The following is a 27999-nucleotide window of genomic DNA, read 5'->3' as shown; positions in this document are numbered from 1 at the left end:
AAAGAGGTGTGACTTGCACCTTGAAGGATCAGTAAAATTTACAGAGAAGGAGAAAAGGTATTGTAACTTTGGGTAACCAGAACACACCATGGTGGTTTTTTTCACTCCTCTTTAAAAAAAAATTATTATGAACTTGACAAACATGAACATTTCCATATACAAAGGAGAACAGAAAAAGATTATATTTGAAACTTAACATTAAGTGTATCTTATTTTAAATATATATATATTTGTATCTTAAAATACATATTTAACATAGTAGCATCTTGCCCTGTTTGCTTGCATCCCCTTCTAAGCTTCTATATCCTCTTTTAGGTATTTCTATCCCCAGCACTTAGCATAGGACTTTTAGAGTCTTTTTTTTTTCTAATTCATCTTTGCCAATCTGATAGGTGTGAAGTGGAACTTGAGAGTTAAATGTCTCTTATTATTAGTGATGTAATATTTTTAAATTTTTATTTACTTTATTCTGAACTTAAGAAATAAAACAAGTATTTCCATAACATAACAGAATAGAAAAAAAGATGACTGCACATGAAACTGCAAATCTATTATGTGCAACTTCGCTATTCCTTTTAAATATGTGATAAAGTTATGCAACTAATTTCCTTTTTTTCTTCACTTTTTATTATTTATTTTTTTCTATGGTTGTTGAAGGCGCACATTTCTTCTTTTGAAAATTACCTGTTCATATCCTTTCACCATTAAGAACAAGAATGGCCCTTGCTCCCATATACTTGCATCAATTCCTGACATCTTGGATATCAGACCTTTATCTGAGACATGTACTACAAAAATTTTTTTCCCCAGTTAAATGTTTCCCTTCTAATTCTAATGGCATTGATTTTGTTTGTGTAAAATATTTTGAAGTTAACTTGTTCATCTTATCTCCTGAATTCATCTCTATCTCTTTATTTTTTGTCAAGACCTCTTCTCTTACCTATAACTGTAAAGATTTTACCTTCATTTCTCTTCTAATTTGTTTATAATGTGACCTTTTATATTTAGGTCATGTATTAATCTGGATCTTATTGTGGTAGATGTGACACAGGCTATAGTTTAATTCTTCCAGGCCGCTTCATAGTTTTTCCAGAAGTTTCTGTTGAATAGTGATGCTTTAGGCTCCTCCTCCTCCTCCCATAATTGTGTCCTGATCAAAAGTATGTTACTATGGTAATGGAATACTATTGTACTATGGGAAATGACAAGCAGGATACTCTCAGAAAAACCTTGAAAGACTTCCAGAATTGATGCAAAGTGAAATGACCACAACCAGGACAACATTGTGCACAGTAACAGAAATAATGTACAATGATCAACTGTGAAAGAGTTAGCTATTTTTAGAAATACAATGATCCAAGACAATTCCTGAAGGACTTATGATGAAAAAAATACAGTCCACCTCCAGAGAAAGAACTGATGGAGTCTGAATGCAGATTGAAGCATAATTCTTTACTTTCTTTTTCTTTGTGTTTCCTTTCATAACATGACTAATATGGAAATATGTTTTGCATGACAGCACATGTATAACTTATACCAAATTGCTTACCTTCTCTATGAGGGGAAAGATGAGAGAAGGAGAGGGAATTTGGAATTTAAAATTTTAAAAATGTTAAAAAAAATTGTTTACATGTAACCAGAGAAAAAGTAAAACATTAGATAAATATTTTTAAAAGTATGTTACTATGCTCCATTATCTTGTGTACCTAATTAGTTTCACTGATCTACTTCTTTATTTTTAAATAATAGCAGTTTTGATATATTTCTACACAAAACTCTGTGTGTGTGTGTGTGTGTGTGTGTGTGTGTGTGTGCGCGCCCTTTTCTGGTTCAGATTAGAATGAGGTTCTGAGATCCCAATTTTTTCCAGTCCTCCCACTCCTTCCTCTGTATTTGTATACTCTTCTTGCACAGCTAATTATGAAAAAATATTTAGTTCCTTTCCTATCTTCCTCATTTGTTCTCTAATGTATTCCTTTTTCCTTCCTTTTTCATCACTTAAAAATCAACAAAACAAAACTTAAACCTTTTAACTATCTTTTGTAACTCCCTCTATGACCCTTCAAGATAGTAGGATTCTGGAGGGACACGTCTCTTCTTTCCTTATTATGTAAGCATATCTTCTTTTTTTTTTTTCTTTTAGTCCTTTCCAATTGCTCGAATGGACCTTTCTAGGTTTCTCTTGACTCCTGTGCATTTCACAGTTGCTATTCAGCTCTGATCAGGAATACTTGAAAAGTCTTTTATTTCATTTTCCTCCTATAGGATTATATTCAGTTTTGCAGGTTAAGTTATTCTTGGTTACAAATCAAGAATTGTGGATTATTCTTTTGGATTATCACAACCCAAGGTTTTTCTGTTCTTTATGGTAGTTGCTCCTAAGTCCTGCATGATTCTGATGGTAGTCACTTGCAAAGTACTTTAATTCTTTCTGTTTGCAGTATTTTTTTCTTTGACTTGAAATATATATATATATTGGTTCATGATATACCCATGATAACGCTTAGTTATTACCAGTTTTCTTTTAAGATTTCTTGAAATAACAGCAATCTTTTTTTTTTGTCGTAATTTTTAGGAAGTCTGATGATTCCTAAATGATCTCTCCTTGAACTATTTTCCAGCTTAGTTATTTTTGATAGTAGATCACTTATATCTTCAATATTTTGATTTGGTTCTAATATTTCTTGTTACATCATCAGGTTACTGAATTCTGTTGGCTCCATTCCATTTTTATAGAGGTCATTAGTTGAGTAAAGTTTTCTACCTTCTATTCTATTTATTCTCCTTCCATTTTTTTTTTCCTCCAGAACTCTCATTACAGCTTTATTTTCTTTTTTTATCTCTTGCTTGATTTCTTCCATTCACTCTTATAGTCCTTGTGGCCAAGTCATTTTTTTTCCCTTTGAGGGCTGTGCTTGTACTTGTGGAATTGCTCTTTTATTCTGCATTTACCAATTAGGCTTCTCTTAACCCATAGTATTTCTTCATTGTCTTTGGTATTTTCTTCAATTACTCATATTTCCAGCCTCAGCTGCTGAATTAGGACTTTTGTGCCAGGAGTTCTTGAATTGGTTGGGTAGACCTTATTTTGTCTTATTCCTTCTATAGTCTGGAAGTCACTCCTCCTGCCATTTTTGGAAGGGTTGACTACTAGTAGGCCCACTTTCTACCTCAGGGCCTGGCTTCCGTCTCAGTCTCCTGGTTCCTATGCAGATGCTGGCCTTGAACCATTTCTGTCTTCTTTTCTTCTCAATATCTCCAATTGGATTCCGTCCCCTACTGTACGCCTGCCAGGCCTCTGTCAAGTGTTGGAGGCCCTGTTATTCTCAGGACCCTCTACAATTACCCACAAGCTTATTTCCATGAGTCTGATGTTGTTCCCAGCTCCCTAAAAAATACATTTAGGTCTCACCTCCTTACATAAAGAACTGTGGGCGCTATTTTTGTCCCTAACTTCTGTTCTGACAGGTTGGAGTCAATATCACATTAGCTTCAGGTCCCAATTACCAAAACCTGTTTTGGCTTCTGAGCCCCTGGAACATCTTCATTCAGCATATTTGAAGGTCTCAGGCCCATTTCTAAGAACTCCCCCTGGCTTCCCTGATACAAACCTTGTCCCTGCATCCAAAGGTTTGAGGTTTCTTTACCAAGGCCAGAGTTACTTTCCATGGTATAACTCCCTTTTCAATTCTTGCTTGCTTCTGGTAGTGTGTGTGTGTGTGTGTGTGTGTGTGTGTGTGTGTGTGTGCGCGCGCAGTCCTTGGCTGGACAAACAAGTTTACATCTATTTCTCTTCAGTTTTTTTGATAGTTGCTCTACAAGGTGCCCTTTTAATACATTTACTAGGGGGGGTATTGTAGGAAAATTGAGCTCTTTTATGACCACTGATGTCATGATCTAACCAGAAATCATGTTAAGACATGAACTTAATTTTAAATGAATCTCAAAGAAAGAAGCAGAATGAAAAAGGGAAGAGTCAGAGACTGTCTCTAAGACTTTGTTGGGATTTCCCCTTGAGAAAGTAGCTTCCCTGCAGGTGAGAGATAGCATGGTATTTGGGGAGCAATGAGGAAACTAGTTTGCCTTATCAATAACCATAGTGAATGGTAGAAAAGGAATAGATTATTGAAACATGAAACATCAATAGAGTTTAGTTTTATTTTATTTTATTTTATTTTGTTTTTTAGTTTTCAGGCAATTGGGGTTAAGTGACTTGCCCAGGGTCACTCAGCTAGTAAGTGTCAAGTGTCTGAGGCTGGATTTGAACTAAGGTCCTCCTGACTCCAAGGCTGGAACTCTATCTACTGTGCCACCTAGCTGCCCCTGGCCTTTCTTTCTTCGGGCAAGTCACTCCATCCCCTGGTTATGTGACTTTGCACCAGATGTCCCCCCACAGCTAGCAAGCATTCCTGCCTGATCTCCATACCTCTTGGAATCCAGTTTCCTTCAAGCTTCAGTTGAAGTGCCGCCTTCTACATGAGTCTTTTCCTTTTGAGATGCTTGTGCTTTCTCCTCCTCAAATTAACTAGTACACATTTTATACATACGTATGTGGTATCCCCAGACAGAACGTAAGCAGTGACTTTTATCTTTGGATTTTTTTGTTGTTCAGTTGTGTTGTGTCTAACTCTTCATGACTCTGTAAACCACACCACCCACAGGGTGTTCTTGACAAAGATACCAGAGTGGTTTTGCCATTTCCTTCCGCAGTGGATTTAAGCAAGCAGAGATTAAATGACTTCCCCAGGGTCACACAGCTAAAGTCTGAGGCTGTATTTGAACTCAGGTCTTCCTGACTCTAGGCCCAGTGGTCTATTCACTGAGCCACCTACCTAGTATAGAGAAGGCATTTAATTATTGCTTTTGATTGACCCTAAAAGGTTATGCCAGAGTTCTTAAGTTTTAACAGGTCTACAAGATTGTGTATCTGCTGTCAGAACGTGTCTATTTACCATCAGAGGCATTAGTTACTAGGTTGACCACAGGATAATAACAATTTTGGAATTGGCACTTCTTGAAGATTGCCTATGTTTAAGATATGGAGGGGTTGCGTTCTCAATCAGTGGAAGGAATGCCTTATGAAGTCAATTGCAGATCCTTGAAGTAAAGAAACAAATACGGCACTTACTCTCTACACTGTAATTCCCCTCTTTTCTAAGAAATACATCTCTAGCCTTCTTTAATTAAACTCAGAACATTTGAATATTTTATCAGCTAACCAATTCCTAACTCCTGGTTGTTGTTGTTGTTTAAAAAAAAACTTGTCTGCTAACGAAAGAATGTTTTCAATTGAATTCTGATAATTTTTTTTAATACAGAAGAGTTGTATTGAATTAGATCTTTGCTTTGCAGATTTCATACCCACATGGCTTCAATGAACACTTCTATATATGAATGACTCCTCCATCTCTATATTGAAGCCTGACCTCTTCTCAGAGTTCAAAGCCTAATATTTACAACTCCATGCTGGATGTCACACTGGCATCTCAAAACTTAACATGTCCCAAGACTGAACTCTTTCTTCCTCCCCAAACCTGCCCCTCCTCCTGATATCTGTTTTTATTGATAATACCAGCAACCTTCTAGTTTCTCAGCCTTAAATATTTTGACTCTTGACTCTCCCTCTCCACATAGTCAGTTTGACAGTCTTACCAGCTGTATTCTCTTGCAGGGGAATAAGGTGTGTTCAGGGAAGCCTAGCACCTCTGGTGCAAGGGCTGCTTTCCACCTTTGGGTCCACCTGATTCATTCAACTCTCACATGAGGCTCCAAGAAGCTGTAGCATGTACAACGGCCACATCCTGATAAAACCATCTTGGCAGATGGGCTAAGGCGAGTTGAAGGTAATCAAGGGGTCTCAAACCCACTGGTGACCCTAGCAACACGAAGACTTCTTCTGGCAGAATGGGTGAATGACAACAATTTGTTCCAATGGCCATGAAGGCAGGCAAAGCAGTTATTGTGGAGTGCTTAGAGCTTGGTTAGACATTGAAGACACCAAGGTCATCCACTGCACCCGAGCCATCAGCAGTCATCTTGACTTTTGTTTTGCCACTGGACTCCAATGACTCTGGAAGAGATAGTGAGGCTGATGATTTTGCACATCTCTGCCTCACTCAAATTCAATTTATTCTTAAGTCAAAAAGTCAAAAGACATCACCCATGCCACATTTGTGCCCAACCCGTGGTAGAGCTTTCTGAGCTTGTACTGATCTGGTCAGCCACAGTCGGACACACTATACCTTGATCCCAATATAGTGAGATTATTTTGGTCCTCTTCAAGAATGAAGGACAAAAACCATTCTTTTGCATTAATCCTTTCTTTTATATGACTTCTGAGACCATCCTATTTCAGACACCTGCCATCTCTTTCCTTAAGACACGGTACAACTGAAAGAATGCTGGTTTTGGAGCCAATGCATTTGTCTACGTTAAAATCCTCACTTTGCTATTTGTGTGACTTCATTCGGCTTCAGTTTCCTTATTTGTAAAATGAGGGATTTGACTAGAGCTTTAAGGTCTGTTCTAGCTCTGTATCTGTCATTCTGGAATCCTATTTAATTGCCTTCTTGTGTTCTTTTTGTGTCCAACTTCTCTCCTTTTCAATTTGTCCTTTATACCACTGCCTATAACTATGCCATTCTTCTACTTAAAAAAGAAAAAAAGGTTCACAGTCCAACCATTCTGGAGAGCAATTTGGAACTATGCTCAAAAGGCTATAAAACTGTGCATACCCTTTGACCCAGCAATATCACTTCTAGGTCTGTATCCCAAAGGGATTATAAAGATGGAAAAAGGACCCACATGTACAAAAATATTTATAGCAGATCTTTTTGTGGTGTCAAAGAATTGGAAATTGAGGGGATGCCCATCAATTGGAGAATGGCTGAACAAGTTGTGGTACATGAATGTAATGGAATACTATTGTGCTATAAGAAATGATGAGCAAGCGGACTTCAGAAAAATCTGGAAAGACTTATATGAACTGATGCTGAGTGAAATGAGCAAAACCAGGAGAACACTGTACACAGTTACAGCCGCATTGTGTGATGGCTGACTTTGATAGAGTAAGCTCTTCTCAGCAACACAAGGATCTAATACAATTCCACAAAACTCATGATGGAAACTGCTATCCACATCCCCCAAAAAACTTTGAAGTCTGAATGCAGACGGAAGCACACTATTTGCTCTCCTTTTCTTTTGTTGTTTTGTTTCTTCTTTCATGTGGTTCCTCCCATTAGTTCTAATTCTTCTTTACGTCATGACTAATGTGAAAATATGTTTAATATGAATGCAGCCTATATTAGATTGCACGCCATCCTGGAGAGGGAGGAGGAAAGGGAGGGGGAGAAAATTTAAAACTCAAAATCTTATGGAAGTGAATGCTGAAAACTAAAACTAAAAAAAAAAGTTCATCAGCTGAAAAGTGATCTCTCCCTCCACAAACTTGTGTTAAATATCTTTTAAAAACAGAAAGCAAAGTTAAAGACAAAAATTATGAATAAACACCACAGTTCTAACAGGATGATATTATAGAAGGATACAAAATCTACTGAGGAAAATACTGATTTGAACTATTACACTTATGTAATTTGAGAAGACTATTTGTAACATTTCAAAATAAGCCACAACTGAACATAAAATAAGGGTTATAGAACTTTAGAGCTGCGAGGGACATGAAAAATCATTCTAGCTCAACCCTCTCCATTTTCTAGAGGAGGCAAATGAGGTCTAAAGAAATTTAGTTACTTGAACAATGTGCCAGAGCTGGTTTCCAACAGTTAAAAGCAAAACCTTAGGCTCATGAATGACTTAGATGCTCTTTCAATTACACCCTATTCCATTTCCCTCCAAAACCATACCATCTCTTTTAAAGAGAACACTACAGGATGTGAATCCAAAATAGAGGATGTCGTGTTTTAACTGATGTAGATGCATTCTTCTTTTAGCACAGAAATCTATGCTTCCATTAGGAATCTGAGAACTAAGTTTTATGAAAAATATATCCCATCCCCCTATTTCTTTCATTTGCTTTTTAAGACATTAGTTAGTTATAATTTTGTATTTAACTACCAGAATAAGACATATTCATTCTCTTTCACATTTACCAAAAGGATTCTTTAGCGAGGATGGAAAAAATTTATTAAATGATAGCCAAAAGCTTTCATTTAAAAACATATAAAAATAAAGCAAAAGGTTTAAACACAATGCAAAGTAATAAAATATCAAAATTTTATTTTAAATAAATTTTGTATATACAATTTGGTCACCTATTGTAGGGTCCGTTATCATTTAGAAACACTGATACAGATATAGCTGTAGCTTGCTTAGAAATGCAAGTTACCTGTCACATTTAAGAAAGCATAAAAAAGTTTATTATCTAATCTAGTAGAAAGTTGTTATTCTAGAAAATATAGCTAGGTTTCATTATATTTTCTAAAAAGACTACCAGAGTCCACATGACACATTTTGGATAAATCATTCTAAATTCCAAATTAATGGCCTCATGAAACTCTTCATCATTTCTATGGACAAAGAATTAACTTCACGCAGCTTATTTTTTCTCAGATGATTTTCTAAAAATTTCCAGTGAAGCTACAGGAATCTAAACATCATGCTGCTTCTAAGATTCAAATATTAAAAGATCTCTTTGACAATATTAAAATTACAAGTCCAAAAAGGAGCTTTAGATCAAAGGCACATGGAGAGGTGTAGAAGAATAAACTGGATATCCCAGGGGTGGATCTGCCGCTTGTACAGTAAGGTTTCTTAAAAGTACTGGATGAGCTTGTATGCTGTAACGTTCTTCATCATCATTTGTGGCATAGAGCAGTTCCCATGAAAGATTGGCCCACTGCCCTCTGACAGCTTCAGCATTTAATTTCCCAACTTGGACTAACAATTCCTGAAGAGTAAGTACTCTTCCAGTGTACACTCCCTTTAAAGGAAAGGGAAAAAGTGAAAAAAATTCAACATATTTAATGCTGAATATTAATCACATATACAAGCATACAGGCAATACATTTTTTAAAAACGTGCACATCAAATTTTCTACATTAGATCAAAGAATATCAACGTAGAAAAAGACCTCAAAGACAATCTCGTCTAGTCTAACCCATGTGTGAACAAGAATTTCCACCATAACATCCAACCTTTGCTTGAAACTCATATTAAAAAAGTTTTGATATCTTTTTCCTTTAAATCACAGTCACTCCAACCTCTCCTCACATACTGAATCCTTTCTTACAACAAAGTAAAAGAAATAAGCTAAACATGGTGACTGCATCAGATGGTGTACACAATACTCTAGTCATCCCCTGTCTTTCTTCCATAACAGGGAAGGTATATTTCATGAGGTATCCTTGGGAACCTTTAATGGTTTTGCAATCATCCAGAATTCAACTTAAGGTCATGTTGGGTAGTTTGTTATTTAAGGGAATCTTATTGTGCACACCTACAAATCAATAACTTATCATATATGCCTGAGCTGGCAGGTTAACACGGAATTAATCTGTCAGCAAAAGGCATAAATACATAATTAAAATAATTTTCTTTTAGTAGCCAAATTTAAGCTAGCAGCATAAATTCTAAAAACATTTGTTTATGGTACAGAGCCTTTACACTGTTATTTTTAAGCTGGGAGAATTTAATAGGTTAAACTTTTAAGTAGTCATAAGAATAGGGGTTATATCTACATGTAAGAATCAAAATAAGCATTCTGTAAGTGTTTAATTTTCATATCAATATATCAGAAATGGGTGCTTTTGTTATTTGGGAATGCCTAGTGTGGAAATTTCTTCTCCCTAGGTAGGTCCCAACTCATCCAGAATTTATAGTGTTAAAGAGTTCCCTGAGCTATTGTCAAAGGCAGGATATGCACCTAGGTCTTTCTGAATTCCAGTCCAACACTCACCATACTGCCTTCCCTAACTTATTATTATTAACAAGAACTCCTTCCACTAATATCCTATTCTGATATTTCACTGGGCCACTGAGGAAACTCGGGTTCTTAAAGGCTTTGCCAATGGAACACAAATTTGGGCAGGTCTACCAAGCTGAAAAAGTTTTGAGAACATGCTTAGAAACACAACATATACCTAAAAATTTCTAGCTAAATTTAAGGAAGCTCATAAGTTCGTCATTGGGTACCGAGGTTCTACTACTCCCTCTTCCCCCCATAATAGTAATTCATGAAGACCATCTATTAAGATGTGGAGAAGTTGGAATATGAATTTATGGAGAAGGGATCTTTTTTATACATAACAATGAACATTTCTATAATTTTTAACAGTTTACAAAATCATCTCCTCACTACACTGTGAGGTAAGGAATACAAGTACTGTACCCAAAGTACCTGGCTAAAGCTTTTACAGCCAGGTACATCTAAACAAAAAACTTGGCTGTCCCTTCAACTTCCATGCCTCAAGTTCAACCGCACTTCTCTCCAGCCTAGCCCCAATCTCCTCTCCTTTCTTCAGTCTCTCCCGCCTATTAATCCACTGCTGCCAATTTGCTTTATTTTCTTAATTGTTCACTTACCTTTTCTTAGTTACTTTGCTTTCCCAACTACCCTCTCCTTTTCCTTTTTGAGGTTCTATTTCCCATTCACGTTCTACTCTGTTCTACTTCCTAATCTACCCTCCCTTAGAAGGTGAGTTCTTGACTTTAGGGATTGCTGTATTTATTGTATTTGTATCCCCAGCACCGTGTCTGAAACATACTAGGTACTTAAGTAGGCTGACTGACAGTTGAAATAATTTTGGCTACCTTAATGAACGGCTAGGTCTACCCCAAAGATAATGACTAACTTGACAATAATCTGAATTTGTTATTAAGAAGGCAAAATTAAATGGCCTAACCAAGCACGAAGCCATAATTATGAGATTCTTAAAAGACATAATTATATAGGCAGAATTGGCTAGAATATGCCAAATCTCCATAAACCATTAATTAAAATATCTGAAATAACGGATTCTTAGGGTGAGGTTTAATTTAGGCAACAAAAATATTTTTGAAATTTTGTCTTTCTTACCATACTAGGATCATGCCCCAGAGAAAAAAGGTATGGCTTTTCTTGTATAACTGCTTCCTGCCACTCTTCATCAGATACTAAACCAATGTACCAGTCATGTTCATATTCCTCTAAGTAGCTAGCCAGGTCTCTGAAGTCCTCTATTGGACCTAAACTTGCTTTGTCAAGCATAAGCTTAAAGGCATACCTGAAAAATATTGAGCAAAAAGTCTCTTTGTATACTTTTGATCAATCTCATTAATGAAATAAACTTAGTCCAACACTTTAGGGACTAGATTGGAATTATGTACAATTCATGCAAACAGGTTAGAGAGAATTTATTTAAATTATTCACGGATACAATGACAAAGCCTACATTAGGCCATTTAAAAAAAAAGTTTTCATATAACCCAAAATGGAAGCACAAGTTAAAATATAATTTTATCCAAGGAACCAGAACATTCAAGCACTTTTAATTCGAGGAAATCTTTTTTTCAACTCCATTATTACAACAATACTCTAATCTCACTGATGTGGACATTCCTACTAACAATGCAGAATTTTTAAAAATTTAATTTATATCTTTGTTCTGTCTCTCTCCCCCACTTCCCACCTCACATTAGATAAGTCCGCCACTTCACACAGACACACATACACTATCGTACTATGCATACTTCTATTTATCAGTTCTTTCTCTGCAGTAGGATAGCATCTTCCCTCACAGGTCCTCTGTAGTTGATCTGAGTATTTATAATACTGAGAAAAACTTAGTTGTTCACAGTTACTCTTTGAATAATATTACATTACAGTTACTGTATACAACATTCTATCATTCTATTGGCTCTGCTTATTTCACTCTAATTTCATTTAAGTCTTCCCATGTTTTTCTAAAATCAACCTGCTCATCATTTCTTACAGCACCACAGTATTCCGTCATTCCCAAATTGATGGGTATCCCCCTAATTTCCAGTTCTTTGCCAGATATTTTAGAACATATAGACTCTTTTCCCTTTTCCCCTGATCTCCTTGGGAAACAGACCTAACAGTGGTATTGCTGGGTCAAAGGGTATACATATTTTTTCCCAACTCTTTGGGCATAATTCCAGATTGCTCTACAACACTGCTATATCAGTTCACAATTCCACCAACAGTGTATTAAGGTTCCAATTTTTCCACATCCCCTCAAACATTTGTCATTTTCCTCTTCTATCATTTTAGCCAATATGATAGTTGTGAGATAGTATCTCAAAGCTGTTTTAATTTACATTTCTCTAACCAATAATAATTTAGAGCATTTTTCATATGACTATACACAGTTTTGATTCCTCACTGAAAAACTGTTCATGATCTTTTGACCATTTATCAACCGGGGAATGACTCATATTCTTACAAATTTGACAAAGTTCTCTACATATTTAAGATATGAGATCTTTACATGAGAAACTGTCTATAAACTATTCCCCCCGATTTTCTGTTTTCCTTCTAGTCTTGGCTACATTGGTTTCATTTATATAAAGCCTTTTTAATTTAACATATTAAAAATTATCCAGTTTTATTTAGGAGTTTTGCATCCATATTAATTAGTGAAACTGGTCTATAATTTTCTTTGTTTTTGCACCATATTTGTTTTGTAAAAGGAGTTTGGTAGGGCTCCTTTGCCTATTATTCCAAATAATTTATTTTATACTGGAATCGGTTGATCTTTAAATGTTTAGTAGAATTCACTTGTAAATTCATCTTAGTCTTACTGCTTTATTCTTAGGAAGCTCATTTATGGCCTATTCAATTTTTTTTCTAAAATAGATTTGTATAGATATTCTATTTTCTCTTCTGTTAATCTAGGCAGTTTACATTTTCATAAGTATTCTTCCATTTCACCTAAATTGTTCAATTTATTGGCATATAATTGGGCAAAATGATGCCTAATTGCTTTGATTTCATCTTCATTAGTGTTATATTCATGCTTTTCTTTTTTGATACTAGTGATTTAGTTTTCTCTTCTTAAAAAATCATATTAACCAATGGTTTATCACTTTATTGTTTCTTTTAACAAAATCAACTCCTAGTTTTATTTATTAATTCAATGGTTTTCTTACATTCAATTTTATTAATCTCACTTTTAATTTTTAGGATTTCTAATTTCTTGTTTAACTAGAGATTTTTAATGTTTTTTTTCTAGTTTTTAAAACTGCATACCCAATTCATTGGTCTCTAGTTTACTGACACAAGCATTTTGAGATAAAAATTTTCCTCCAATTACTGCTTTTCTTGCATACCATAGATTTTGATATGTTGCTTCATTATTATCCTTCTCTTTAATAAAATTATTTATTTTTTCTATGACTTTTCCTTTAACCCATTTATTATTTAAGATTAGGTTATTTAGTCTCCAATTAATTTTTAATCTGTTTCCATGGTCCTTAATTAAATATAATTTTTGTTGCATTATGATCTAAAAAGGATGCATTTGACATTTCTCCTTTTCTGCATTTAACTATAAAGTTTTTACGCCCTAATATATGGTCCATTTTTGTAAAGGTACCATGTACCACTAAGAGAGATGTATTCCCTTCTACTCCCATTTAAATCTCTCCGGACAGCTATCACATCTAGCTTATCTAAGACTCTCATCATTTCCTTGACTTCTTATTTCTTTTGTTTTGTTAAATTTATATAGTTCTGAGAAGAAAAGGTTGAAGCCCTCCCATACGATAGTTTGGAAATCTTTTTCCACCTGTACTTTATTTAGCTTTTCCTTTAAAAATCTAGATGCTATGTAACATTTAGTGCACGTATGTTTATTACTGATATTATTTCATTATCTATGTTACTTTTCCATAATGTAGTTTCTCTGTTAATTAAAAATCTATTTTAGCTTTAACTCTGTCTGACATTGCTACCCCTGGTTGGTTGGTTTGTTCTGCATCACCCGAAACATAACAAATTCTACTCCCGCCCTTTATTTTTACTTTATGTGCATCTCTCATTTTTAAATATCCATTTCTGTGTATGGGTGAGTTTATCCCGTTCACATTCAAAGTTCTAATTACTATTTGTGTATTTCTCTCCATCTACTATTTATCCTTCTATCCCTCTATTTTTACCCTACCCTCCCTCATTCTAATTTATTTCTGACTACTGTCTTCCTAATCTGTACCCCTTCTAAGAGTCCCTCCTTATCCTTTCAACCCTTACCCTCCTATTTCTTGATCTGCATACCCTTCTAAGAGTCCCTCCTTATCTTAATCCTTTGCCTTATTTCTTAATCTGCACACTCTTCTGCTATTCTAAGAGTTCCTCACTTATCCTATCTCCTTGCTCTCCTATTTCTCTGTAAGTTAAGAAGACTTCTATATCTTCTAGATGTATGTTATCCCAGTTCTGAAGAGAATAAGGGTCTAGCATTATCAGCCTTCCACATCCTCCTAACTCTCCACTGTAACAAGTCTTCCATTCAACACCTCATTTGTATAACTGCTCCACTTGACCTCTCCCTACCAAATTTTATTTATTTTTTAGTTTCATCCCATCATACTCAACTCAAACCCAAGCCTTCTGTGTATACTCTTGCAAACTACCCTAGTAATGATAACATTCTTAAGAGTTACAGATAATGTTTTCACATTTAAGAAGTAAACAGTTTGACCTTATTAAAATGGTGGATAGATAACAAAATGGAGTGAGTTACATCAACTCCTAACAGAGCACTTCGGGCTCTTAAAAATCCCACTTTTAACACTACGCAAGTTGTATAACTGCTGTCTATGTCTTCTCATGAATACACCACAGGGGTTACATTCAATGTGGTGGGCAAGGGGCCTTCCCTGAGTTCTTTTAACATTGTACATATACCACTGGGCATAAGCTGTCCACAGGGCAGCTAGGTGGCACAGAAGATATCGAGTGCTTGGTCTGGAGTGAGGAAGACCTGAGTTCAAATTTGGCCTCAGACATTTACTAGCTGTGTGATCCTGGGCAAGTCACTTATCCCTGTTTGCCTTAGTTTCCTTGTCTGTAAAATGAGATGGAGAAGGCAATGACAACCCACTCCAGTATCTTTGCCCAGAAAACCCCAAATGGGGTTATGAAGAGTCAGACATGACTGAAAAAGGATTAAATAACAACAGGCCGTCCATAGGTTTTTCCATAACTCTTGTTATGTGACTAGCCTCTTTCTTTTCTGGTCATATATGTATGTAATGACATCCCTTACACAATTTAAAAAAATTTCTTTTTTTCCCATTTTACTTCTGTTCTTAATTTAAACACCAAATAAAATGAACATGTTTATATATAGTCTAGAATAGGAGAGGATTTCGTATTAAACTGTGAATCCCCATGATGTAAAACATAAAATAAATTCAAATATCTTTCTTTTTTAACAAGTTGTTATTGACGTCTTTTGTTTTTTAACATAGCCACAATTTTCTCTAGTATTTCTCTTTCCCAGAGCTTTCCTATATAACAAATAGTATTTTTCAAAAATTAAAAAAAGTAAAAATATAAACCTAAAAAGATAAAAACATTGAAAGTTTTAAAATATGTGGAATACTTTGCTGTGAGAAGCATACGACCTGCTTTTCTTCTAATTTTTTATAGTTATCTTTAACATTAAGGTCATGTATCCATTTGGAATGTATTGTGGAATACGGTGTAAGGTATTAGTCTAAGCCTAATTTCTGCCAGACTGCTTTCCTAAAAAAAGAGTAGTTTTTATCAAACAGGAAGTTCTTTCCTAAGTAATTTATGTTTTCTGGTTTATTGGACACTAGGTTGTTGAATCCCACTATTTTTATTTCTTTTTCCTCTAGTCTGTTCCATGGATCTACCTCTCTATTTTTTAATCAGTACTAGATGATTTTGTTAACTGCCACTTCATAATTTAGTCTGAGGTCTAGAAGGGCTATTCCCCTTTCACCCCTACATTTTAAAATTAATTTTCTTGATGTGCTAGATCTTTGATTTCTCCATATAAATTTTGTTATTGTACAAAATTCTGTATTCATCTGAGAATTTCATTGTTATAGCATTACATTTTTCAATTAACTTTGGTAGTATTGTCATTTTAAATATATTAGCATGACTCAGCCATGAGCAATGAATATTACTCTAGCTTCTCCACTTCTTTATTTTTTTTACTTCTTTATTTCCTTAAGAACACTTTATAAATATGATTTTCTAAGTAAACTATCAGCAGCAGTCTTACTTTTTTTTATCTTTCTCTTACTGTTATTACTAGCATTTCCAGAACTATATCAAATAATAGTAGAGAAGTGGGAATGTTTGCTTTACTCTTGTATTTAATGGAAAAACTTCTAGTGAAATCCTACAGTAAATAATATTTGCTTTTGGTTTTAGATATATACTTTTTACGATATTTTAAAAAACGTCCCTGGGGAAGCTGGTGGCATGGTAGATAAGAGCACTGGCCCTGGAGTCAGGAGGACCCGAGTTCAAATCCGGCCTCAAACACATACCACTTAACTAGCTGTGTGACTCTGGGCAAGTCACTTACTCCAAATTGCCTCATGAAAAAAAAAAATTTAAAAAAAGGTCCCTCTATGCCTATACTTTGTAGAGTTGTTTGGTTTTTTTTTTGTTAGCATAAATGAATATTTTACTTTGTCAAATATTTCTTCTGCATCTATTCAGCTAATCATGTGCTTTTGGATGTTTTTGTTTTTAATATGTGTAATTATATTGATTGTTTTCCTGATGTTTAACCATCCTGGAATCTCTAGTGTAAATTCCTCTTAGGATGAGTGATTTCTTGAATCAACATGTAACTTGCAAAACTGTCCCGTTTGTCTAAGCTTCTGTCCATGCTTCCTTCCATTCTCTTCTGACTCTACTGAAATTGACAGTCCTCTCTTTCCTATATATCCCCAAACTGAAAAACAAAAGTCTTGCCATAAATATGCATAATTAAGCAAACAAATTCCCGTATAGCTCATGTCAAAAAAGGTTTATCTCATTCTTAATCTTGGGTTCATCACCTCTCTGTTAGGTAAAGTTCAGCTGTACTTCTTCAAAGGTCTTCTGGAATCATGGCTGGTTATTTCATGGATCAGAATTCTTAAGTCTTTCAAGGTTATTTTTCTTTACGGAGCTGTTATCAGCATATTAGTTGTTCTACTGATTATGCTTTACCCATGGCTTTTCCTATTCAACTCCTCGTTTGTAATGTGTTACAGTCTGTTCACGTTCACCATACATCTCTACATTCCACTGATGAACCTCATCTTAAATACCATGTGCCTGGTATTATGCTAAATGTTTCACAAATATCAATATCTCATTTAATCTTCACAGCCACCCTACAAGACAGATGCTGTTATTATCCCCATTTTATAATGGAGAAAACTGAGGCAGGCAGAGGTTGAGCTGCCTAGGGTCACACAGCTCGTGAGTGTCTGAAGCCCAATCTGAACTCAATTCTTCCTGACTCCAGGTCTAGCACTCCATCCACTGAGCCCCCAGATGCCTCGCTGGGTTGAAAGTCCTGTGCAATTTCTTCAAAGCAACCTGGCCTGCCCATCTCTTCCTATACAATTCTACATCCAACTTGCTGTCAATCTGCAAGGTTTGTCCAAGGCATACTTAATGACTGATATACTTTGTAGCTTGTCCAATCAACTGCATGTCACATATCAATAGGCATTTTTCATCCTCTTGCATTTTCTTCTATCGATAGTTGGTCCATGTTACCGAAGCTCAAGCACACGCCCTTCCTTTCCCCTAACAATCAGCAAACTCTAAAAGCAGACAGTGATTTGTAAAGTCAATAGCAATAACACTATTAGGCAGTTTTGCTTAAATGTTTTCAAGGAATGTATTTCTTAGGAATTTGGAGGTGTTTAATTGGAACTGTCTCATGTTTAACCAAAAAATTTTAAACTTTTTATGAAATTAATGGAAAAAAAATACTGGGCTACCTACAGAATACATGTCAGAATAGGACTTCAAGGAAGGTTACTATAAATACTGTGACATAAAGAGTCAAAATTATTTCTTACCTGAATGCTTTCAGCGCTTGCTGGAACAGTTCCGGTTTTTCAGTTAGCCAGTCCAAACCAAGTGACCAAGGAATGCCACTACTGTAAGCTCTAAATATGTGACTAGGGCTAGGGACCATATTGTCTATTCCAAAAAAACTAAAATAACAAGACATTACGGCATGAATATATAAGTCTTTCAAAACTTCATCCTTTGCTATTTCTTCAAGTATATTTGAAAGATTTTCTTTTGGATGGAAAGATTCCAATTGACTTAAAACAAATTGGTACCAGTCTTCTGGAAATAACTGTTTTATTTCATTAATTCTGGATTTGGGCAAACAACCAGACCTCCATTCTTCTGGTATGTTTAAAAGCTGTGAATGAGAACAACTAAATTCCAACAAAGGAAAGTATGTCATCTCTCTCTGCTTCCCTCTGTCAACAGCAGGAAGTCCCAATGCAACTGCTTTGTACAGTTTATCTTCTGAAATAGTCTCTGCTGAATTACCATCTACACTTCGTGATTCCACTGATCCTGGAATAGGTAAAGATGTACTTGGCAAAACTTTTAACTTCCCATTTTCTTTTTTGTCTTTTTTGGTGGTGGACTCATCATCAAAAACATCATTATCAGACCACTCATCAAGTGTTTCTAAATTTAAACTATCTGTATCACTGGGGACTTGCGGGTATGGTGAATTATTCCACTCAGGCTGCCTGATTAGAGGTGGCACACCGTTATTTTCACTTCCATCAAGTTTCTTTGGTGGTTTGGTTCTTTTATAGCAGTATCGTACTAGCATCCATACAAGTACTTTAATGAAGTCATCTTTAAATTCTTGTAAATTTTCATTAGAATCAATTATACCAGATAAAACACTCCTGCCATCAGAATATAATCTCACAGGTAGGACAGTACAGGGTGTTAAAATATTTCCAAAGTGCTCATTGAGTGGAAGTGCTTTTGCATATTCTTCTTGCTCAAAGGCTGCTTCAAAAACGTCATCAACTCTTCTAGCTTCAACAGTGTGGCACGATGTTTCTTGTAATTCTAATCCCTGAAAAACAAAACAAAAGCTTCTTGATTGTATTCCACGGAAGCCCTCCCAACCCGTCTTAATTCTAAATGCCTTCCGTTTATTTTTTTCCTATTTATGCTGTATGATAGCTTGCTTCATATGTATTACTTTGATTTTGCTTGTTGTCTTCCCCATTAGACTGTAAACTCCTTGAGGGCAACGACTGTCTTTCACCTCTTTTGGTATCCCCAGCACTTAGTACCTGGCACATAGCAGGCTCTTAATAAATGTTCAGTGGTTGATAAAAGTCAATAATTTTAAGAATACTTATGTATGCTTCCTTCTTAAAAATATGGCAAATAAAAGTCAGTTCTTCTTCATCAAGAGCTATTTATACCTCATCTTTTAAATCTAGAGGCAGCATGGTATGGTAGAGGAACGATGGATTTAGAGTGAGAAGACCTAGGGTTTGAATCCTGGACTTGCAATTTAGTACTTCTGTGCCCATGGGCAAGTCATCTAATATCTCAGCTTTAGTTTCTTCACCTGTATGTCTCTATAGGACATTATGGGCAGTTGAAGAGCGCTAAATTAGAGAAGTATTACTTCTACGACAATCATAAACAACATTACACTTGAAAGACCACAACTTTTTTTAAATAACTTCAATTTCTAGAACATTCTATATAAACCTGGAAATCTTTTTTTCTTCAAAATGACCAATGCTTTCTATTAAGCATACTGATTTTAAATGCTGCTAAGCTAATATGAACTGTTTGTGTAAGGAAGCCTTAATAGCAGTTGTTAACTTTGCTATAAAAATTATAAATATATGCGAAACAAATAAATAGTTGCCTATCTGGCAAAAAAAAATAAGGCCAAAGAAATTCTAGTTAGAGGGGCTCACTGGCACATTATATGATGCTTCAATATTATAAACTAGTTTAACAGCAATGAAGGAAGAAGTAGGAACTACTCTAATATCATGGCACAATTTTCTGCTCTTTCTTCTTCACGAGGCCGTAGTGCTAGTTCTGACCATCAACAATCTGAACCTATTGTGTTATGTTTAAGAAAGCTCAAACTATGCTGTTCTCTATACAGTGTTTATAAATCAAACAGTATTATGGAATCACACTTTGGGGCTGGTTGGTTGGACAAGGGAAAAAAGAATGAGACTCAGAAAAGAGGTGACTGGTCTACATAGCTTCTTTGCCTACTTCTAATCTGATAACAGACTATACGATGTTAATATGTACATATTTCATTGTGAATATTTAAATTTTAAAAACATACATATTTTCAAACAAAAAAATAGATTTACTCAAAGTTGCTATGTATTTGATAGCTACTCAATTGATCACAGAAACATTTTTATGTGTAATGTACCAACTTGAGAGAGAAATTTAATGGTCTGACCTTAATGCTAATACAGCAGTAAGTATATCCTCGTTCTAGAACTAGTATCCAGATAAGTCGATCTTGAAAACGACATAAGTAATGTGACCCAGGTAAAAGGAGACCTAAAATAGAGTAAAAAAAAGTGAATTATTTTTTATGTGGGGTTTAGATAGCTCATTTTTATTATCTAACATTTTGGAGACTGACTTTTAACTCCTGATCTATTTTTCTAAAAATAGAAACTATTTTGTGTGCTATTTTGCACAAGGAAAGGCATTACAATTAATTACGCTACACAAAGCTCAACAACTTAGATTACTGATATGATTTAATTTCAAATTCCTAGAAAACAAAACAAAACTTGAAGCAACTGCATCGTATTTCTACCTTTCATTGCATTTCTTATATATATTCTTCTCTCCATTTGCACAGTCACAACTCTAGTTCAGGCCATCAGCACTTCTCACATGAAGTACTAGAATCAACTTCTAGCCAGTTGGTCTCTTTGCTTTAAGTACCTCTCCACTCTAACCAGTATCTAGTGTGATTGCCAGGGTTATTTTTCAGAAGTATGGGTCAGACTGCATCACACCCTGCTTAATGAGCTCTAGTGGCTTCTCACCTTTGTTATCAGATACAAAGTATTCTACTTGGCATTTAAAGCTCTTTATAAACTGAGCATTTCCTTCCGGTCCAGTCATCTTCTTACACCTTACTACCCCACTCCACTCGCCTACTACCAAACATGATGCTTTATCTCCTCTCAGTGCCTCTGTACTGACTGTTCCCTATGGCAGGAACGCTCTTCCCTACTACCTTTTCCTGACTTAATTTTCTGGCTTCCTTCAAGTTCAAAACTCACCTTGTAGAGGATGCCTTTACTGATTCCTCAAGTTCATAACGCTTTGCCTCTTCAGATCATGTTGCATCTACTCTGTAGGTATCTTGTATGTACCTACTGATTTACCCCGTTTCTCACTGGAATGAAGATAGGGACTGTAATCCTGCCCTTTCTTTGCTATCTTCTAGTACTTAGTATAGCGTCTGGCACACAGTACTTAGAAAATGCTTGTTGACTGACCACGCATATAATCATTCCCCCAGCAGGATCTCATCACCTCCTGCCTAGTCTATTCCAACAGCCTTTAAACATACACACACACACACACACACACACACACACTCACACACATAACCTTTATAAACTGATCCCTTCCTGCATTTCTAGTCTTACCCTGTACTGCCCTATACGTACTGCAAGATCTAGTGACAGCGACTTACTTGAAGTTCCTCAGATAGAATATTCCATCTCCTATCTTTGTGCTTTTGCACTCACTGCCCTCCATGACTGAAATATTTTGCCTCCTCACCTCTACCTCCTGGTTTCCCTGGCTTCTTCTAAGACTCATCTCAAGACCCACATTCTGCAGAAAGCCTCCCTTAGTTCTTCCAGTTTCTAACACTTTTCCCTTTCAGATGACATTCCATCTATTCTGTATAGGTCTTGTCTGCATATAGTTATTTACATGTTGTTCCCCCCCTTTAGAATGTATGCTCTACGAAGGCAGAGATGATTTTTATTTTCTTTGTGGCTCAAGCTATTAGCACAAAGAATTAATATTTATTAATGGGCTGATTTGCAAACCTACTAATAATGCTAAATCCAGATAGAATTTCAACATAACTAACAGAATTTAAGTGAAAATGATATAACAAAGGATAATTGCATTGGACTTGAAAATAACAGAATGCCAGTTAATGTTGGAATGAAATGCAAGTCTATAAGCACAAGGAAAAAAATGTAACCCAATTTGGATACATTGCATGCTTAATAAACGATCAGTCTTCTATGCTGAGAAAAGACTGAGGAACTAGAGTTTTTAAAGTTGTTACAAGAGTAAAAAACTTTTAAAAAATGGTGCGTTAAAAGGAAAGCTTTTGGGGCAGCTAGGTGGCACAGTGGACAGAGCACCGGACCGGGATTCAGGAGGACCTGAGTTCAATCTGGCCTCAGACACGTAACATTTACTAGCTGTGACCCTGGGCAAGTCACTTAACCCCACTGCCTAGCCAAAAACAACAAAAAATTAAAAAATAAATAAACAAAAGGAAGGCTTTTGGGAAATATGGAAGCAGATCATAGGGCACTTCCATATTACTGTGAAACATACTGCCTTTCTTATGAAAAGTACTTCAAATCATATTTAAGCAAAATGAAGAAATTGCCCCTTTTTAAGCAATAATAACAAAGATGAAGCAATTTCATTTTATATTTAAATTCCTCCTGAAACTTGCATGTTTGGAGGATATTTCGGAAAAACTATTTTAAATAAGTAAATTCAACATCCTCCAATTTATATAAGAAGCCAGCAAGATACTTTTATAAAAATGAGAAAGTTAGATAATGTATTCTCAGTTTTAAAACTACTTGACTTGCAAATGAAACAGAAGAAAGTATACCTGCTCAGTCATCACTTGACTGGAATAGAGAAGCAATTCTTTTTTTATTTTAAAGACCTACAGATTTCTAAATATGAATGAATAGGGAATCTATTTCTTATGGATCTGTTCTAAGACAATTCTGGTCTAATTTCTATCTTGTGACAGAAAGTTGAACCCTGAAAATCTTACTACTTTTAGCTAAGGGTGAATAAAAGTTCTTTAACTTAACAAAGCAATACACATTCCATTACAATTTTCAACATGTTATTTGTGAGAAATGGGCTTTTATGCCATTGAAAGTTATTTGGGAGAGATTTCAGAGATCTGGACAAGCTTAATGCGACAGGCGTTATGTTTGACAAACAGTGGAAATGGGTGGGGTTTTGGGGGAGGGTCTGGAAGGAGGATTAACACACATGTCGCTGAAATAAACGTCATCAGACAACACAGAATTGGAAAGTTCAAGAATAATTGTCTATTCCTAGAAGCAAGTGTTCTAAATAGCAGTCTCTAATCTCTGCTCTGGGTCCTTATTCCAAACCGTGGAAACACATGGCTTATCCAAAGCTGTAAACAACTGTATTGCATTAATTATAACATAGTTTGATAGAAAGCCCTGAAAAGAAAATACCACTCAGACTACTATGATTAGCACTGCACATAGCTGAAGGCTTAACTGAACATCACATTATAGATACCAACTATTATTAGCATTACAATCAGTACACCTGGAAGTATTAAGACATTCATATGGATCAGCAAGAAAATCCTAGATTCTCATGAGGGCATTTGCAGAGTTTTATTATGGCCTGCAAGTAATCCTTCTGGCTTGAGGCCTGTAGGTACAAATAATGCAATTCATTCAAGTATTTATTAGGCACCTGTTGCATGCCCCTGTTTATACTAGCCATTGTGAAGAATATCAAAGAAATAAATGACATTATATTTGCCCTAAAAAAATTGAAAGATACTTGAAAGATAAAATATTGTTCTTAGTGTTTGGAAAATAATTATGAGTAGCAACGTATAAATATACTATGTTTTGGGAAACTTAGTGAAGGGAAAAAAGTCCTATCACATTAATAACATTATTACAGTTGACGTATGAAATATAAAAATATAAAAATCATGAAGGATTTTTATTAACAAATGTTGTTGTTCAGTTGTTTTTGATCATGTCAGACTCTTCATAACCCCATTTGGGTTTTTTTGGGCAAAGATACTGGAGTGGTTTGCTGTTTCCTTCTCTAGCTCATTTTACAGATGAGGAACTGAGGTAAACAGTGACTTGCCCAAGGTCACACAGCTACTAAGTGTCTGAGGATATATTTAAACTCAGGAGGATGAGTCTTTCCAACTCCAGGCCCAGAATTCTATCCACTATACCACCTAGCTGCCTAGTTATTAGCAATATCTATGTATCTTATTTTATCATATGTTAAATATGATTTGTTACACACTTGTAATAAATAATTTATTTGAATGAAAAATGAGCTAAGAAAATTATATAGATTATTTTATTAAAAATGGGGAGAGGGCATGATCTATTTCTTATAAAAAAGGAAGAATTATCACAATATAAAGTTTGGAAACCACTGCATTACAGGATATATTCTTATCTTCCTCCCTACCCTATCACTTTGTTATTACCAGTCCTATCACTAAAGACCCTACCCCAGACCAGTACGGGGGCAAAGTAAGAAATGCCAGAGCTATTCAATTATTTTAATGATAATCTTTTAAAATTGGATAACAGAGCAAAAATTGAGTTCTCTTTAAAATTTGTTTTATCTAAAATCTCATAACATATAACTAGAAAAATTGTAAGTAAATGTTTCACCAGGGTAGAGAACGTATATTCTTTCCATGCCTAATATCAATTAGCCAGAAAGTTAGCTGTCATCATTTAAATACTATATGATACTTCATATCTGCTACTAGATTACACGTTTTCTTCAAAATCATCTTGACAATTACAGTATAAATCATTGTACAATTAGTACACAGTGGAAAAGTTGCAATGCAGCCACATTATTTAAGAGAACAAGTTCATTTCCATGAAATACTCCATTTTCTTCCTGAAAGCATTATTTTTAGTATATTTATTTGGGTGGGGGAATGGGAGTGGTAAGGGCAAAGGACAAAATTACTTAAAGGAAAGTTTTGTTTCTTTAGCATTATTTTTCTTCAGCAACCTGGTAGGAAATCACCATGTTAGTGGAATAAAACAAACTTTTTATACTTTTCATTATGCCATATGGTTAGTTCTTATTACTTTAGCATTAAAAATGATAACAACAATGACAAAAACTCATACTTACATAGTATTTTGAGGTTTGTAAAACATTTGCCTACAATCTCATTTTATTTTTTATGATAATTCTGTGAAGTACAGATAAGCAAACAGAAGCTCAGTGGTTAAATGACTTACCATAGTCACATTAGTGTCTGACGTAAGATTTGAACCCAAGATCTTCCTTACTCCAAGGCCACTACTCAATTATAGCAAAAATTGAGGCCATTAGCCATGAGCTCCCTGTTCTTTACTCTTCCTCATCTTAGAGGCTTATTACTTTCTCTGCGTTCCCTTAACAAACCCTATTCCTCATTCTTGATGTGACCTCCAATCCCTCAAACACTAAGTTCTCTTCCAGGCCAACTCTACTGTATTTGCCAGTGTTTTTGCTCCATCTTGACCCCTTGGCAAGCCAATTTAACTCTAGTCTGTCCTCATGTCCCTAGACTCATTTCACTGTACTACCTGCCAAATCTCAGCCCTGGATCCCTCTACCATTCATTCCTATACACATGCTACTGTACAAAGGTAGAGAAAAATCACACAACGGTTATGACTGGGTCTACTACAAATTTGTTACATAATCTCACCTTAGCCCTCTCTGCTGCTAGGCAATCCCTCTATACCTGCCTTAGCAACTCACTATCTTACTCTCCACAGTGGCTCTTCTAAATCTTTTCATCCCTCCTCAAACTTCCCATGGCTCCCCCTCCCACTACTCTCAGTTGAGATCCTTGCCTCATGTTTTATAGAAAAAAATCAGGGACATTTGCCAAGAGCTCTTTCCCCCTCTTCCTCATCTCATAGGAATCATATACCTTCTACCACCAGCTCTCTTTTCTCCTCTTCCTCATCTCATAGGAATCATATACCTTCTACCACTATCTCCTCCTTCACTCATGGCCTTATTCTTCAATAAGGCTAAATTCTTTACTCATACAAGTGATCCCATTCTGTCCCACCTCCTTCAATAGAATGCCCCATCATTCTCACTCCTTCACTGATGTCCAGTCTCTCCCTAATGGTTCATTCCCTACTGCCTACAAATGTTTGTTTCTCCTATCTTAAAGAAACCCTCATTGTTAACTATCATCCTCTATCTCTTCTGCCCTTTGTGGCTAAACTCATTGAAAGTGCCCTCTACAGCAAATATCTCCATTTTCCTCCCTCTTACTCTCTTCTTAACCCCTTCTAATCTGGTTTCTGACCTTATCATTCTACCAAAACCTGCTCCCTCCAAAGTCACTAATAAGCTCTTTGCTGAAGCCTTTTCTCAGGAAAATGTTGATCATTTTCCTCCTTGATACTCTTCTCTCTAGGTTTTCAGGACACTACTTTCTCTTGGTTCTTCTCCTACCAATCTCACCACTCCTCTCTCCTTTGCTGGAGGCCTCATATAGAATACTCACTCTAACCATGGATGTCGACAGATGGACCCTCGTCTCCCTCCATACTACTTCACTTGGTGATCTCATCATCTCCCACGAATTTAATTACCATCTTTATGTTGATGATTCTCAAATCTATCTATCCTGCTCCAACCTCTCTGCAGACCTCCAATCTCACATCTCTGACTGCTTTTCAGATATCTTTAAACGGAAGTGCAGCATTTTAAACTCAGGTCCAAAAACAAACTTGTTATCTTTCCCTCTCAACTCTCCTCTTCCCTATTACCATAGAGGACAACACCATCCTCACAGACACTCAGGCTCTTAACCTAGCAGTTACTCTGGACTCTTCACCATCTCTCACCCTACCCTCTTCCCCTGGATATCCAAGCTATTGCCAATACTTGTCAATTTTACCATTTTACTGTCTCTTGAAAACTCTGCCTTCTCTCCTTTGACATTGACACTACTGTGGTACAGGCCCTCATCATCAAATGCCTGGACAACAGCCTGCTGGTGGGTCTGCCTGCTTCAGGTCTCTCCCCACCCGAATCCATCCTGTTCAGCTACCAAACTGTTTTTCCTAAAGTACAGGTCAGACCATGTCACCTCCCAGATTCAATTAACTCCATGGTTCCTTACCACCTCTAGGATCAAATACAAAGTGATCTGTTGGCATTCAAAGTCTTTTATAACCTAGCTCTCTCCTGTCTTTCCAATCTCCTTATCCCTTACTCCCTGACACATGTTCTTTAATCGTGATATTGGCCTTCTGGTTGTTCCATGAACAAGACAATCTATCTCCTGGCTCTGGGTAATTTCTCTGGCTGTCCCCTGTGCCTGGAATGTTCTCCCTCAATTCTCTAGCATCCTTTAAATCCCAACTAAAATCTCATCTTCTTAAAAAAAACCTTTACAAATTCCAGTACCTTAATTCTCCTGCTATCCCTCTGTTGATCATTTCCTATCCTGCATGTAGCTTGTTTGTTAATATTTGTTTGCTTGTTGTCTAACCCATTAGGCTGTGAGCTTTTTGAGGGCAGGGACTACCTTTCGCCTCTTTTTATACCACCAGCACTTAGCAACAGTGTCTGGCATATAGTAGGTGCTTAATAAATGTTTGCTGACGGAATGAATGAATCTTCAACAGCATGCTGATTCTCTTTAAAAACCTAATTCACCCCATGTACTTGAGTGTCTCTATTTATCATTGCCTCAGATTCATGGAAGTATTTTAAAAATATTTGTTTTGATCCTAGGACAGAACCCTGAACGCTGATGGAGTTCATGACTCATTTTTAATCAGTAAGATGAACCCTTTTAATTTGTCAACTCTCACTTTTTCTGTTAATAAAAAAAAAACACAAAGATTCTGAACACTTAGGTAATTTTATTTATCTCAATAAGGAAAGGTAAATTTGTTTTTTGCTTCTGGTCTGTCACA

General features: G+C 35.8%; 1 protein-coding gene across 4 annotated transcripts in view; it reads right to left on the bottom strand.

Annotated features, from left to right (window-relative positions):
- Window positions 1-8210: 8210 nt before the first annotated feature.
- The window catches only part of PCNX4 (pecanex 4), a 57611-nt gene continuing 37822 nt past the window's right edge, over window positions 8211-27999 (bottom strand). For 2 of the 4 annotated variants that reach the window (XM_020986482.2, XM_078151517.1), the window contains exons 9-12: window positions 20448-20551; window positions 18028-19067; window positions 11033-11219; window positions 8211-8938 (exon numbers count right to left, since the gene is read on the bottom strand). In XM_020986482.2, the coding sequence (XP_020842141.1) occupies window positions 8687-8938; window positions 11033-11219; window positions 18028-19067; window positions 20448-20551 (1583 nt within the window). In that variant the 3' untranslated portion in view covers window positions 8211-8686. Of the gene's footprint in view, window positions 8939-11032; window positions 11220-11328; window positions 17767-18027; window positions 19068-20447; window positions 20552-27999 lie in introns of those variants that run through there. The other 2 variants (XM_020986483.2, XM_020986484.2) reach the window with 2 other exon arrangements.

The sequence above is a fragment of the Phascolarctos cinereus genome, unplaced genomic scaffold, assembly GCF_003287225.1.
Source record: "Phascolarctos cinereus isolate Bilbo 61053 unplaced genomic scaffold, phaCin_HiC Scaffold_3;HRSCAF=262, whole genome shotgun sequence".
In the NCBI taxonomy this organism is placed as follows: Eukaryota; Metazoa; Chordata; class Mammalia; order Diprotodontia; family Phascolarctidae; genus Phascolarctos; species Phascolarctos cinereus.
Note: the sequence above shows the minus strand (reverse complement) of the source record. Positions and strands in the feature narration are given on the sequence as shown.